At 37.1% G+C, this 13,559-nt stretch overlaps 1 protein-coding gene across 6 annotated transcripts in view; it reads left to right on the forward strand.

The window, feature by feature from the left end:
- RALGAPA1 (Ral GTPase activating protein catalytic subunit alpha 1) overlaps positions 1–13,559 on the forward strand; it is a 280,919-nt gene that overhangs the window by 187,580 nt on the left and 79,780 nt on the right. For all 6 annotated transcript variants that reach the window (XR_002725793.2, XM_023189633.3, XM_023189637.2 and 3 more), the window contains exons 33-34: positions 4,991–5,852; positions 7,503–7,574. Coding sequence is in view for 5 of the 6 variants with exons in the window: in XM_023189633.3 (XP_023045401.1) it covers positions 4,991–5,852; positions 7,503–7,574 (934 nt within the window). In the remaining variant the exon portion in view is untranslated. The remainder of the gene's footprint in view (positions 1–4,990; positions 5,853–7,502; positions 7,575–13,559) is intronic.

Here is a 13,559-nt window from a genome sequence, read left to right on the forward strand (position 1 = left end):
CTGTAGTGACTACATGCTCTGGGTGTTTTTTAATGTGGCAAAAATGAGTGATCATTGTGCCCTTGTCTAAGGCGTGTTTCATCATCTTCAAGTACTTTTTTGGCCAAAGAATTCTAAACATTGAGTGTCGCTAATAAGCTCAGTATTGGATTGAACAAGTCTGATTTGAGAACTATTGGCAGGAGTATCTGTAATTATTAAATTTACTAAAGAATAAAGCAAGGTAGTGAAGTTGGCTTTTTGTCAAATGGCAGTAGTCTTATTAGCAAAAAGTCATCATTTGCTGGGTCAGAGTGAAAGGAGGCTCCAAAGGATTCATTCTGTCCTAATTATAGTTTCACCTATACTTATTATGCAAAGCTAATATTTAAAGCATTTGCCAAAATTAACTTCCTCTGCGTGTTCTATTACAGTGCAGTGAATTGCAGCAGCTTTTTATGTCTTGCTGCTTTTGTATGCCATAATAACCTGTAATTACGGGTTTGCTGCAAATGCTGTAGGGTTTGTTTAATCTGACAATCTGAAAAGACAACCCTGAATAGACTTACACAAAGCCTTAGAAGCATCGATATCTCCATTTTACATTTTCTCACAAGACTAGTTATTTTAGAATTTTATTTTAAATATCTAAACTAGAGAAATTCATGTCTTCTTTATATCTTAGTAGATAAGTAGAAAAGAGATATGTATGTTCTATAGTTTATAGCTCAAAAATAAGTAAATAAATTTAGTGCCCAGTTAACAATTTGAGAGATTTTTATACTTTTATATATAGACATATATCCTGAATTTAGAGAAGGAACTTAGGGCAGAAAATGCTTTACCTATATCTGAGATTTAAATTTATTCTTTTCATGTTTTCAATGTGGGTAATTATGACAGACTTGTGAACAAGCTCATTTAAACTGCATACTCACTGTCTCTACCTTTGGGAAGAAGATATATGGAATGGACTGGTACCTGGGCTTGGAGGTTTATGTTTTAGGGAAAGACCTGGCTCATTCTTGGAGTTTATTTATAAGTAGGTTTGAAAAAGAAACTCATAAGACCTATGTTACTTATAATGCTCTTTAAATTGAATGATTTTTTATTGTTTCTGTTATTTCCAGTTTTGTATGTAAGAGTTTTTAACTCATCTTTACAAATAAATATGTAATTCTTACAGAAAAATGGAGTTTAAGGAATCTTATGTATTTGTGATCGTGAATCACAGAGCAAGCCAAAGCCAGGGATTCTTCTCTTTTCTGTGGTTGTTTCTTTTAAATTATATTCTTTCCCTTCTTCAGAATGTAAATTTCTATGTTATGCAAAGAGGATAAGTATATCACTCAGAAGGGAGAATGAAGAATAGAAAAATCTTTTTCTGTATTAAAATTTTTTAAATGACTAGTTTTAATTTTTGTTACCATTTAAAATTCGATTTAGTCTTGATATTTTTCCATTGATCTTTGCTTTTTATTTAGTAATTTATGCTAGGTAGTACTTTTTTGAAGTTCTTATACACAGAGAAAAATAAATTTTGAATTCATTGTTTCCATATCTCACAAAGAAAAAGACAGTTTAACAAAAGAGAAAAAAGTATGGAAATTAGAGCTGCGGTAAAGAGGGAAATAACACTGAGCTGGGAAGCAAAAGACATCTCCTATGGTAGGCAAATCACTTAACTTTGCAAACCCATTTGTCCTCATGTGCAAAATGAGGACTACCAGCTAAATTATCCCCTTATAGTGTGAACATTTTTTATATTCTAGGTTATAATTAGGGAAGGGAAAGCAAACACTAGATTCAAGCTGTTTCTTGTCATATGGCTCAAAATACTTTTTACTTTGCTTACATTCTTAAAAACAAAGGATTGAATTAGAGTTAATCATTTAGTGTTATTAATCTAGTGTTGAATGGCTGGTTATTAGTAACAATCATAAAAATAATTTTTAAAAATTTCAATATAATTGGAACTTTTATTTCTTTATTTTATTTTTTATTTTTTTAAGACAGAGCCTCACTCTTATTACCCAGGCTGGAGTGCAATGGCATGATCTCAGTTCACTGCAACCTCCGCCTGCCAGGTTCAAGTGATTCTCCTGCCTCAGCCTCCCGAGTAGTGGGGACTACAGGTGGGCACCACCACACCCAGCTAATTTTTGTATTTTTTGGTAGAGACACGGTATCACCATGTTGGCCAGGCTGGTCTCAAACTACTGACCTCAGGTGATTGGCCCGCCTTGGGCTCCCAAAGTGCTGGGATTACAGGTGTGAGCCACCACACCCAGCCATTAATTGGAACTTTTAAACTAAGAAATGTTTGGCCAGGTGCGTCACTCACACCTGTAATCCCAGCACTTTGGGAGGCCCTGACTAGTGGATCACTTGGGGTCAAGAGTTCAAGACCAGCCTGGCCAACATGGTGAAGCCTCTTCTCTAATACAAAAATTATCCAGGCGTGGTGGCACATGCTTATAATACCAGCTATTTGGGAAGCTGAGGCATGACAATTGCTTGAACTCAGGAGGCAGAGGCTGCAGTGAGCCGAGATCGTGCCATTGCACTCCAGCCTGGGTGACACAGCAAGACTCTGTCTCAAACAAAAACCAATAAATAAACTAAGAAATGTTTATATTTACATGTATGTAGATATAACTTGGTTGATAATGGGGAAATTAAAATTTTGATACTCTGACATTTTAAAAGCAACCAAAGCCCAAAGGAAACTATTCTTTTTTGGAATTGGAGAAGATGGTATTAACATTAATGGCATAGCAGCTGGTTGGTTGGTTTGCCTATACCCAGTGGTATTGGTTCTGAATCTTGAAGGCTAAAGCCTTGAAAATGTAAGACTATTCTTTTCTCTTGCCTCTTTTAAAGTGATTATACCATCAATGCACAAACTGGTCTCCCTTTTTTTTTGAGTTAGGTTTATTGAGGTATACTTTACATAAAATAAAATACTCTTTGTTGATGAGGGAATTTATTTATTGAGGTATAGTTTACATAAAATAAAATATTCTTTTTTGGTGAGGGAATTTTTCATATTGATTATGTTGGTGGTTACACAATTATATACAATTACCAAAAGTCATCAAACTAAACACGTAAAATTGGGCATGTATGTAAATCAGAACATTCTTAAATCTGTATCTGGCCTGGCTCGGTGGCTCACACCTGTAATCCCAGCACTTTGGGAGGCCAAGGTGGGGGATCACGAAGTCAAGAGGTCAAGACCAGGCTGGCCAATATGGTGAAACCCTGCCTCTACTAAAAATACAAAAATTATCTGGGTGTGGCAGCGTGCCCCTGTAGTCCCAGGCTGCTTGGCAGGCTGAGCAGGAGAATCACTTGAACCCGGGAGGCGGAGATTGTAGTGAGCCAAGATCGCGCCACTGCACTCCAGCCTGGGAGGCAGAGTGAGACTCCATCTCAAAAATAAAAAAATAAAACATTTTAAAAATCTGTGTTTATTGTGACAAATCCTTATTTGTTCTGACAGGCCCTAGTGTTCCCAACTGATTAACTGTCAGAGAATATAAATACTCAGACAAGATCACTCTGTTACTGTGGTAGAATAATACAGAAACACAATCACTCTGTAATTACATCTAAAATTAAGTAGTGACAAGAATGTTTTAAACACACACACACACACACACACACACATCCCTACCTAAACATCCTAACATGAATGACTAATGCTTCTTTACCAAAGACAACTCTCCTCCTACCTGTTAGATGAAACGCATTAAGGCAACAGTCAACTAGTTGTCCCCACTTCCTGACACCACTCAGTCCCAAACTGGCTTCCACATCAACACCCCTCAGAATCACAGTCTTCAGCCCTCCTTAGATTGGCAGTCTTTAACTAGTTGGCTTTGACAAATTATTGTCTATCTCCTGTCTCCTTTTCCTCATTACTCTCTCTGTGTTCCCTGTCTTCCTTCTCCCCCTCTCCTCCCTTTTCCTCCTTCTTCAGATTCTGACATTGGGCATCTTGCCTTTCCAAGCCTCTTAAACTACTATATTCTTTGAGTTTTCTCTTTCGACTGTTTCCTATGATTTTTTAGTTACTTGTATGAATATGCTTCTTACCTGTTTTCCTCCCTATTGTACTTGAGGAAAAAAAATATTTCTTGCATATAACTGACTGCTAGACTATACCACATTGACCCTGAAGAATACCTTAGAAAAATAGAAGTAGGTCCAGCAAATATTTTTGTTTTTAAAATAAGATCTCTTGTGCATACAGGTACTGGCTATACTGACTTGCTGTTTAAATTTATTCTGATTCCCAGAGTTTACTTGGAATGTCACCTTTTCTGAAACATTTTTACATTATCTGTAAAAGTCAGATTTAAATGACATTTAAGGCATCTACAAACTGTCTCTGCATCTGGAATCTATTAATGGAGATAAGAAACTTATCATTTGAACAGATTTCATTGTGTTTTTGTTTTTGTTTTGTTTTGTTGTTGTTGGAGACGTGGTCTTGCTTTGACACCTGGGCTGGAGTGCAGTGGCCACCACGCTGGGCTAATTTTAGTATTACTATTATTATTTTGATTTATAGAGACATAGTCTCCCTATGTTGCCCAGGCTGGTCTCAAGCTCCTAGGCTCAAGCAATCCTCCCACCTCAGCCTCCCAAAGTGCTGAGATTACAGACATGTGTTACAGCGCCTGGCCGTCTTTGGCTTTTTAACGTGCATTAGGGATTTCATGATTGGTTTATAATACTGCTGATTCTTCAAAAGTGATCCATATATAAGGGCCTTGGTTTAAATTATGGACCCATTAGCAAAAATTTCGGAAAGGGCTTCCTTATAAACAAAACTTCATCAAAGAATGGTTTTCCTCCTTTTTTGCCATCATTACTGTGATACGGAATCTAAATTGGAAATATTAACAATGTGATAAAATCCGTTTGTTGTCTAATGTTTCATTGTCATATGATTCCCTAGGAAGCAGCAATATTCCCATTCATTTATATTTTTTATTTCCAGTGAAAACTCAAATGCAGCATGGATTAATCTCTATAGCAGCCCGCACTGTTATTACACATCTGGTAAATCACCTGGGCCATTATCCAATGAGTGGTGGTCCTGCTATGCTAACAAGTCAGGTGTGTGAAAATCACGACAACCATTACAGTGAAAGTACTGAACTTTCTCCTGAACTCTTTGAGAGTCCAAATATCCAGTTCTTTGTGTTAAATAATACAACCTTAGTGTCCTGTATCCAGATCAGATCAGAAGAGAATATGCCTGGAGGAGGTTTATCTGCTGGCCTTGCATCAGCCAATTCAAATGTCAGAATCATAGTACGTGATCTCTCTGGAAAATATTCATGGGATTCTGCTATACTGTATGGCCCACCTTCTGTAAGTGGCTTGTCAGAACCTACATCTTTGATGCTTTCGTTGTCTCACCAAGAGAAGCCAGAAGAACCTCCAACATCTAATGAATGCTTAGAAGATATAACAGTAAAAGATGGACTTTCTCTCCAGTTTAAAAGATTTAGAGAAACTGTACCAACTTGGGATACAATAAGAGATGAAGAAGATGTTCTTGATGAACTCCTGCAGTATTTGGGTGTTACTAGTCCTGAATGCTTACAGAGAACTGGAATCTCACTTAATATTCCTGCTCCACAACCTGTGTGCATTTCTGAAAAACAAGAAAATGATGTTATTAATGCTATCCTTAAGCAACATACAGAAGAAAAAGAATTTGTTGAGAAGCACTTCAATGACTTAAACATGAAAGCTGTGGAACAAGATGAACCAATACCTCAGAAACCTCAGTCAGCATTTTATTATTGCAGATTGCTTCTTAGTATATTGGGAATGAATTCCTGGGACAAACGGTAAGCATAAGGGAGAAATTTTTTCTTTTTTTTTTTTTCGGTCTTATTCATCTTCTGATGAAGCATTTTATTTTCTGTTCTTTTCCTCACTAAATTGTATCTACCAATTAGTTCTTTGACTCATTTTTTTGCAGATTTTTTTTTTTTTTGAGGCCACTGAGTTATATTGGCATTCAGAGGAATAAAATAACCCAGCAAATTATCAATATTTTCAAAATGACTACTAGAACTATTTGACTTAGAAATTATGGCTCATTTTTCAACCTTCCTGTAAGCCTCATAATTTTTTTTTTAGAAACCGCAGTATGATTATTTCCGGTTTGAATCAGGGAAATTAACTCAAGATTCAAGATCAAATCAACAAAAGAATCTGAAGTTAAAAAAAATTTTTTTTTCTGATGCATGTTACAAAACCTTGTTAAAAACTTACAATAAACTCATGAGGTATTCAAGTAAGTTAGGTAGGAGCTAAATGAAAAGAACAATAGGCTTAAATCAGAAGACCTAGCTTAAAGTTACTTAACTTTTGAGCCTCAGGCTGCAGTCTACAAATTGAGAGTAGTTCCCACCTCACATACTGGGAATAATTAAATTAGATAATGTACATAAAACACTGGCATTGTACACTAATGTAGAGCATTATTAACATACATTTAGGTTTTAATTCCTATGTCACGAAACCCTGTAGGTAGTGGAAGGAGTGGTAATGTATTGTCTCCGTCAATTTATGGTAGAAGGGGAAGCTCAGATGTCAATGAACGAATAAATCTTAAAGTAATTCAAATGCATGTCAAGCATTGAAATAGAGTTCTGCTTTTTTGCTTAGTGTTTATACTCTTACTTGATTTAAACTCTTCCACTTACTAGAAGGGAATATCCTCTGCCTTATAGGAAAGCCTCTCTCTTATTAGAAGGGAGTAAGGAATATAGGGAAGCCATTTATTCGAAGAGAATATCCTCTGCCTTATAGGAAACGTTATATCTCAGGAACAGTTTGCCATATGGTATGAGCAAATATAGGTAATTGCCACTCAGTTATCGTATAAATGCATTCTACTCTCTTTTGCTGTAGAATGGTCCATATGTTGTCCCTTGGGAAAAATTAAAGATGAGAAGCTGTATTTTACTTCAGCAAGCATTGATTTTATGAAAATAATTTGTACATATTTAGCACCCATGGAAGGGATTTGGCAAAATTATTCACTGCTTTGTAGTCTAAAAATTATAAAACAAGGAAGAAAGAAAATTCCATCTGGATTACACTTGCTTCCTTGGTAAATATTTAGATTTTGTGAATATTTTATTTCTCATGAGGTACAACTTTCTCACATTTTTATGAGACTCTTGAAAAGAACCTACAGAGTACTTTATCCATTTTCCTAGATATGCGTTTAGGAGGCTCACAGCATCTGCAAGGAAAGATTGAAGTGGCCAATTGATATGATCCACTAGCAGAAATGTATGAAGGCCTGGTGGAAATAATGACATATATTCTTTACGTTTTTTTTAGGGTCTGTTCTCCTTTGTGTTAGAAGTATGAAAAGGCAAGAAAAGTATAAAAGTTGCATGAGTAGAGTGGAAAGTATTTCCGGGACTGTCATGTCATTCACTGCAAAGGTGATGAAAATGTTTATAAATCTCTCTATTTAGGAGGAGCTTTCATCTCCTGAAGAAAAATGAAAAGCTACTTAGAGAACTTAGGAACTTGGATTCAAGGCAGTGGTAAGTTGTTGGAAAATCTTCACATAACTAGCAACTCTCAGGTATTTCTCTGTTTAGAATAATACTGTGAATAATATTTTAAATAGTGTATAATACTATGTTATTGATTTATAACTTTCTGAGCAATAATTTTTTAAGAAAAATTTAGGACAGCATAGAATGTTAGGTATCTTTGAATTGTTTATTTATGCCCTTTTTTTTTTTTTTTTTTTTGGAGACAGAGTCTCGCACTGCCGCCCAGGCTGGGGTGCAGTGGTGTGATCTCGGCTCAGCCTCCGGAGTAGCTGGGACTACAGGCGCCCACTACCATGTCTGGCTAATTTTTTTTTGCATTTTTTAGTGGAGATGGGGTTTCACCGTGTTAGCTAGAATGGTCTCGATCTCCTGACCTCGTGATCTGCCCACCTCAGCTTCCCAAAGTGCTGGGGTTACAGGCATGAGCCATCGCGCCCAGCTTGTTTATGCCTTTTTTATGCATTTCAGAATCATCTTTTGAATCACAGAAAACTAATTGGACCTGTAAAATGTCCTTTGGTTTTTCCCATATTTAGACAAACCTTAGTCACATCTCTCATTAATTAAATCCAGTGATTCTGACAGATTGGGAAGCAGGTTTGAAAAAAGCTACCCACAGGAATTCATAGTGGATAAGATGATTCAGACCATTCCCACATCAAACAATTGTTTATCTTCCTCCTCTCTTCTTTAAAATTTCTGTATTGAGCCATCTTTTCTTGCTCACCTTCAGTTTGATAAAAGCCTTTTTTTTAAATCTGTTTGTATATCTGCTTTCTGCCATCTCTGCCTGCTTTAGGATCGTCTTCAAAAAGTTATCTCCTCTTTATATTTCTTCTAGTTCCTCTTAATAAACATGTTTGTTATCTGCCTTTAAACAAAACAAAGCGTAAAACAAAACTTTCCTCAGTTACTCTACTTTCCAGCTGTAGTCCTATCCAGATTTCTTATTCCTTTTACTGCCAAATGTATAGAGAAATATAATCTTTATACTCACTTCCTGTAATTTCTAACTGGTTTTGATTATTGTTTTTAGGTTTTCTCAAAATGATCTTAGAATAATTATTTGGTTATTACGGAAAATATAAAACAAAAATATAATCCACGTAACACTGTACTACTTTTTTTTTTTTTTTTTTTTTTTTTACAGAACTGGAATCATAGGGATATTACCAAGTTTTTTGTTTGTTTTTTTTTGTGTGTGTTGTATTATATTGTGAGCATTTCCTCAGTCATTTAGATATTCGTCAAAAATAATCTTTTTTTTTTTTTTGAGACAGAGTCTTGCTCTGTCGCTCAGGCTGGAGTGCAGCGGAGCAATCTTGGCTCACTGCAACCTCCGCCTCCCAGGTACACACCAGTCTCCTGTCTCGGCCTCCCCAGTTGCTGGGACTACAGGCACACGCCCGCCACCATGCCCAGCTAATTTTGTTTTTGTATTTTTAGTAGAAATGGGGTTTCACCGTGTTAGCCAGGATGGTCTCGATCGCCTGACCTCGTGATCCACCCGCCTTGGCCTCCCAAAGTGCTGAAATTACAGGTGTGAGCCACTGCGCCCGGCCTAAAAATAATCTTTTATGATGCCAAGTTTTATGATTGTTGGACATTTAAGTTGTTTTTAATTTCTTGCCACATGATAGAGTCCTAGCAATAGAATTATTGAGGTCAAATCATATCAGGATATTTCATGCCATGTTTATTGTGAAATTGCTTCTATTAAGTAATAATTCGTAATTTCACCAACATTTTGTAACAGCACCTGTATAACTTCAACCTGGCCAGCACTGGATACTAATCACCCTTTTTTAACCTTTATAGCTTGAGAAGCAGATCATGGTACCACTTTAAATTTTTTTTCTTTTTTGCTAGTGATGTTAATATTTTCCATATATTTGTATGAAATTTTCATCTGTTTTCAAATTATCTCTTGGTGTTCTTTTTCTAGTTTTCAATTTAGGAATTTTTCTTAATTGTAAGAACTCTCCGTGTGTGTGTGTGTGTGTGTGTGTGAGAGAGAGAGAGAGAGAGAGAGAGAGAGAGAGATTAACGGTTGTGCTATTTGTGGGAGCTTTCCTGGTTAGTTGTTTAGTTTTCAGTTTTCAACTTCAGATCATTTAACACACATATTTTTTCATTTTATGTATCATTTCTCTCAATTTCTTTCTTTGGATTTCTTGAATTATTTGTTGTGCTTAAACGTTCTGTCTTGAAATCAATTAAATATTCTAGTACATTTCCTTAGTTCTTTCTAGTTGTTTTTTTTTTTTTTTTTTTTTTTTTTTTTGTTGTTGAGACAGAGTCTTCTGTTGCCTAGGTGGGAGTGCAATGGCACAACCTCAGCTGACTGCAGTCTCCACCTCCCAGGTTCAAGTGATTCATGTGCCTCAGCCTTCTGACCACACATCACACCTGGCTAATTTTGTACTTTTAGTGTAAGAGACAGGGTGTTGCCATGTTGGCTAGGTTAGTCTTATACTCCTAGCCTCAAGTGATTCGCCTGCCTCAGCCTCCCAAAGTGCTGGGATTATAGGCATGCGCCATTGCGCCCAGCCTTTCCTTCTAGATCTTTATTTGATTGAGGTGGTAATTATTTTACATTTAATTCTGTATTCATTTTAAAATATATTCTGATTTGTGGAATGATAACTGGAACTAGTTTGAATGTTGAAAAACAGTCTATTTTAATAATTTGTTGAATAAACTATACCTTTGCCATTGATTTGATGCTTCCTTTATTAAATATTAAGCTCTCTGCTTCACAGCTGTTTATTTCTGTTGCTTTGTCTATCATTTTTATTTAATTTTTTATTTTTGTGGGCACACTGTAGGTGTATATATATATTTATTTATTTAACTTTTTTTTGTATTATACTTTTAAGTTCTAGGGTACAGGTGCACAACGTGCAGGTTTGATACATACATATACATATGCCATGTTGGTTTGCTGCACCCATCAACTCATTTACATTAGGCATTTCTCGTAGTGCTATCCCTACCCCAGCCCCCAATCCCCCAACAGGCCCCATTGTGTGATGTTCCCCACTCTGTGTCCAACTGATCTCATTGTTCAGTTCCTACCTATGGGTGAGAACATGCAGTGTTTGGTTTTCTATCCTTGTGATAGTTGTGAGAGTGATGGTTTCCAGCTTTGTCCAGGTCCCTACAAAGGACATTAACTCATCTTTTTTTATGGCTGCATAGTATTCCATGGTATATATGTGTCACAGTTTCTTAATCCAGTCTATCATTGATGGACATTTGGGTTGGTTCCAAGTCTTTGCTATTGTGAATAGTGTCTCAGTGAACATACGTGTGCATGTGTCTTTATAGTAGCATGATTTATAATCCTTTGGGTATATCCCCAGTAATAGTATTGCTGGGTCAAATGGTAATTCTAGTTCTAGATCCTTGAGGAATCGCCACACTGTCTTCCACAATGGTTGAATTAATTTACAGTCCCACCAACAGTGTAAAAGTGTTCCTATTTCTCCACATCCTCTCCAGCATCTGTTGTTTACTGACTCTTTAATGATCGCCATTCTAACTGGCGTGAGGTGGTATCTCATTGTGGTTTTGATTTGCATTTCTCTGATGACCAGTGATGATGAGCATTTTTCCATGTGTCTGTTGGCTGCATAGATGTCTTCTTTTGAGAAGTGTCTTTTCATATCCTTTGCCCACTTTTTGATGGGGTTGTTTGTTTTTTTCTTATACATTTGTTTGAGTTCTTTGAAGATTCTGGATATCAGCCCTTTGTCAGAGGGTAGGTTGTAAAAATTTTCTTCCATTCTGTAGGTTGCCTTTTAACTCTGATGATAGTTTCTTTTGCTGTGCAGGAGCTCTTTAGTTTAATTAGATCCCATTTGTCTATTTTGGCTTTTGTTGCCATGGCTTTTGGTGTTTTAGTCATGAAGTCCTTGCCCATGCCTATGTCCTGAATGGTATTTCCTCGGTTTTCTTCTAGGGCTTTTATGGTTTTAGGTCTGACATTTAAGTCTTTAATCCATCTTGAATTAATTTTTGTATAAGGTGTAAGGAAGGGATCCAGTTTCAGCTTTCTACATATGGCTAGCCAGTTTTCCCAGCACCATTTATTAAATAGGGAATCCTTTCTCCATTTCTTGTTTTTGTCAGGTTTGTCCAAGATTAGATGGTTGTAGATGTGTGGTGTTATTTCTGAGGCCTCTGTTCTGTTCTATTGGCCTATATATCTGTTTTGGTACCAGTACCATGCTGTTTGGGTTACTCTGTAGCCTTGTAGTATAGTTTGAAGTCAGGTAGCATGATGCCTCCAGCTTTGTTCTTTTTGCTGAGGATTATCTTGGCAGTGCAGGCTCTTTTTTGGTTCCATATGAACTTTAAAGTAGTTTTTTCCCATTCTCTGAAGAAAGTCTTTAGTAGCTTGATGGGGATGGCATTGAATCAATAAATTACTCTGAGCAGTATGGCTACTTTCTTTTTTGAGACGGAGTCTCGCTCTGTTGCCCTGGAGTGCAGTGGCCGGACCTCAGCTCACTGCAAGCTCCGCCTCCCGGGTTTACACCGTTCTCCTGCCTCAGCTTCTCGAGTGGCTGGGACTACAGGCACCTGCCACCTCGCCCGGCTAGTTTTTTGTATTTTTTTAGTAGAGACGGGGTTTCACCGTGTTAGCCAGGATGGTCTCGATCTCCTGACCTCGTGATCCGCCCGTCTCGGCCTCCCAAAGTGCTGGGATTACAGGCTTGAGCCACCGCGCCCGGCCTGCCATTTTCATGATAGTGATTTTTCCTATCCATGAGCATGGAATATTCTTCCATTTGTTTGTGTCCTCTTTTATTTCATCGAGCAGTAGTTTGTAGTTCTCCTTGAAGAGGTCCTTCACATCCATTGTAAGTTGGATTCCTAGGTATTTTATTCTCTTTGTAGCAATTGTGAATGGGAGTTCACTCATGATTTGACTATCTTGTTTGTTAATGATGTTTGTCTGATAATAGGAATGCTTGTGGTTTTTGCACATTGATGTTGTATCCTGAGACTTTGCTGGAGTTGCTTGTCAGCTTAAGGAGATTTTGGGCTGAGACGATGGGATTTTTCTGAATATACAATCATGTCATTTGCAAACAGGAACAATATGACTTCTTCTTTTCCTAATTGAATACCTTTTCTTTCTTTCTCTTGCCTGACTGCCCTGGCCAGAACTTCCAACACTATGTTGAATAGGAGTGGTGAGAGAGGGCATCCCTGTCTTGTACCAGTTTTCAATGGAAATGCTTCCAGTTTTTGCCCATTCAGTATGGTATTGGCTATGGGTTTGTCGTAAATAGCTCTTGTTATTTTGAGATATGTTCCATCAGTACCTAGTTGATTGAGAGTTTTTAGCATGAAGGGCTGTTGAATTTTGTCGAAGGCCTTTTCTGCATCTATTGAGATAATCAGGTGGTTTTTGTCATTGGTTCTGTTTATGTGATGGATTACGTTTATTGTTTTGCGTATATTGAACCAGCCTTGCGTCCCAGAGATGAAGCCGTCTTGATCGTGGTGGATAAGTTTTTTGATTTGCTGCTGGATTCGGTTTGCCAGTATTTTATTGAGGATTTTCGCATTGATGTTCATCAGGGATATTGGTCTAAAATTCTCTTTTTTTGTTGTGTCTCTACCAGGCTTTGGTATCAGGATGATGCTGGCCTCATAAAATGAGTTACAGAGGATTCCCTCTTTTTCTATTGATTGGAATAGTTTCAGAAGGAATGGTACCAGCTCCTCTTTGTACCTCTGGTAGAATTTGGCTGTGAATCCATCTGGTCCTGGACTTTTTTTGGTTGGTAGGCTATTAATTATTGCCTCAATTTCAGAGCCTGTCATTAGTCTATTCAGGGATTCAACTTCTTCTTGGCTTAGTCCTGGGAGGGTGTATGTATCCAGGGATTTATCCATTTCTTGTAGATTTTCTAGTTTATTTGCATAGAGGTGTTTATAGTATTCTCTGATGGT

The sequence above is a fragment of the Piliocolobus tephrosceles genome, chromosome 6 (genome assembly GCF_002776525.5).
Source record: "Piliocolobus tephrosceles isolate RC106 chromosome 6, ASM277652v3, whole genome shotgun sequence".
Classification (NCBI taxonomy): Eukaryota; Metazoa; Chordata; class Mammalia; order Primates; family Cercopithecidae; genus Piliocolobus; species Piliocolobus tephrosceles.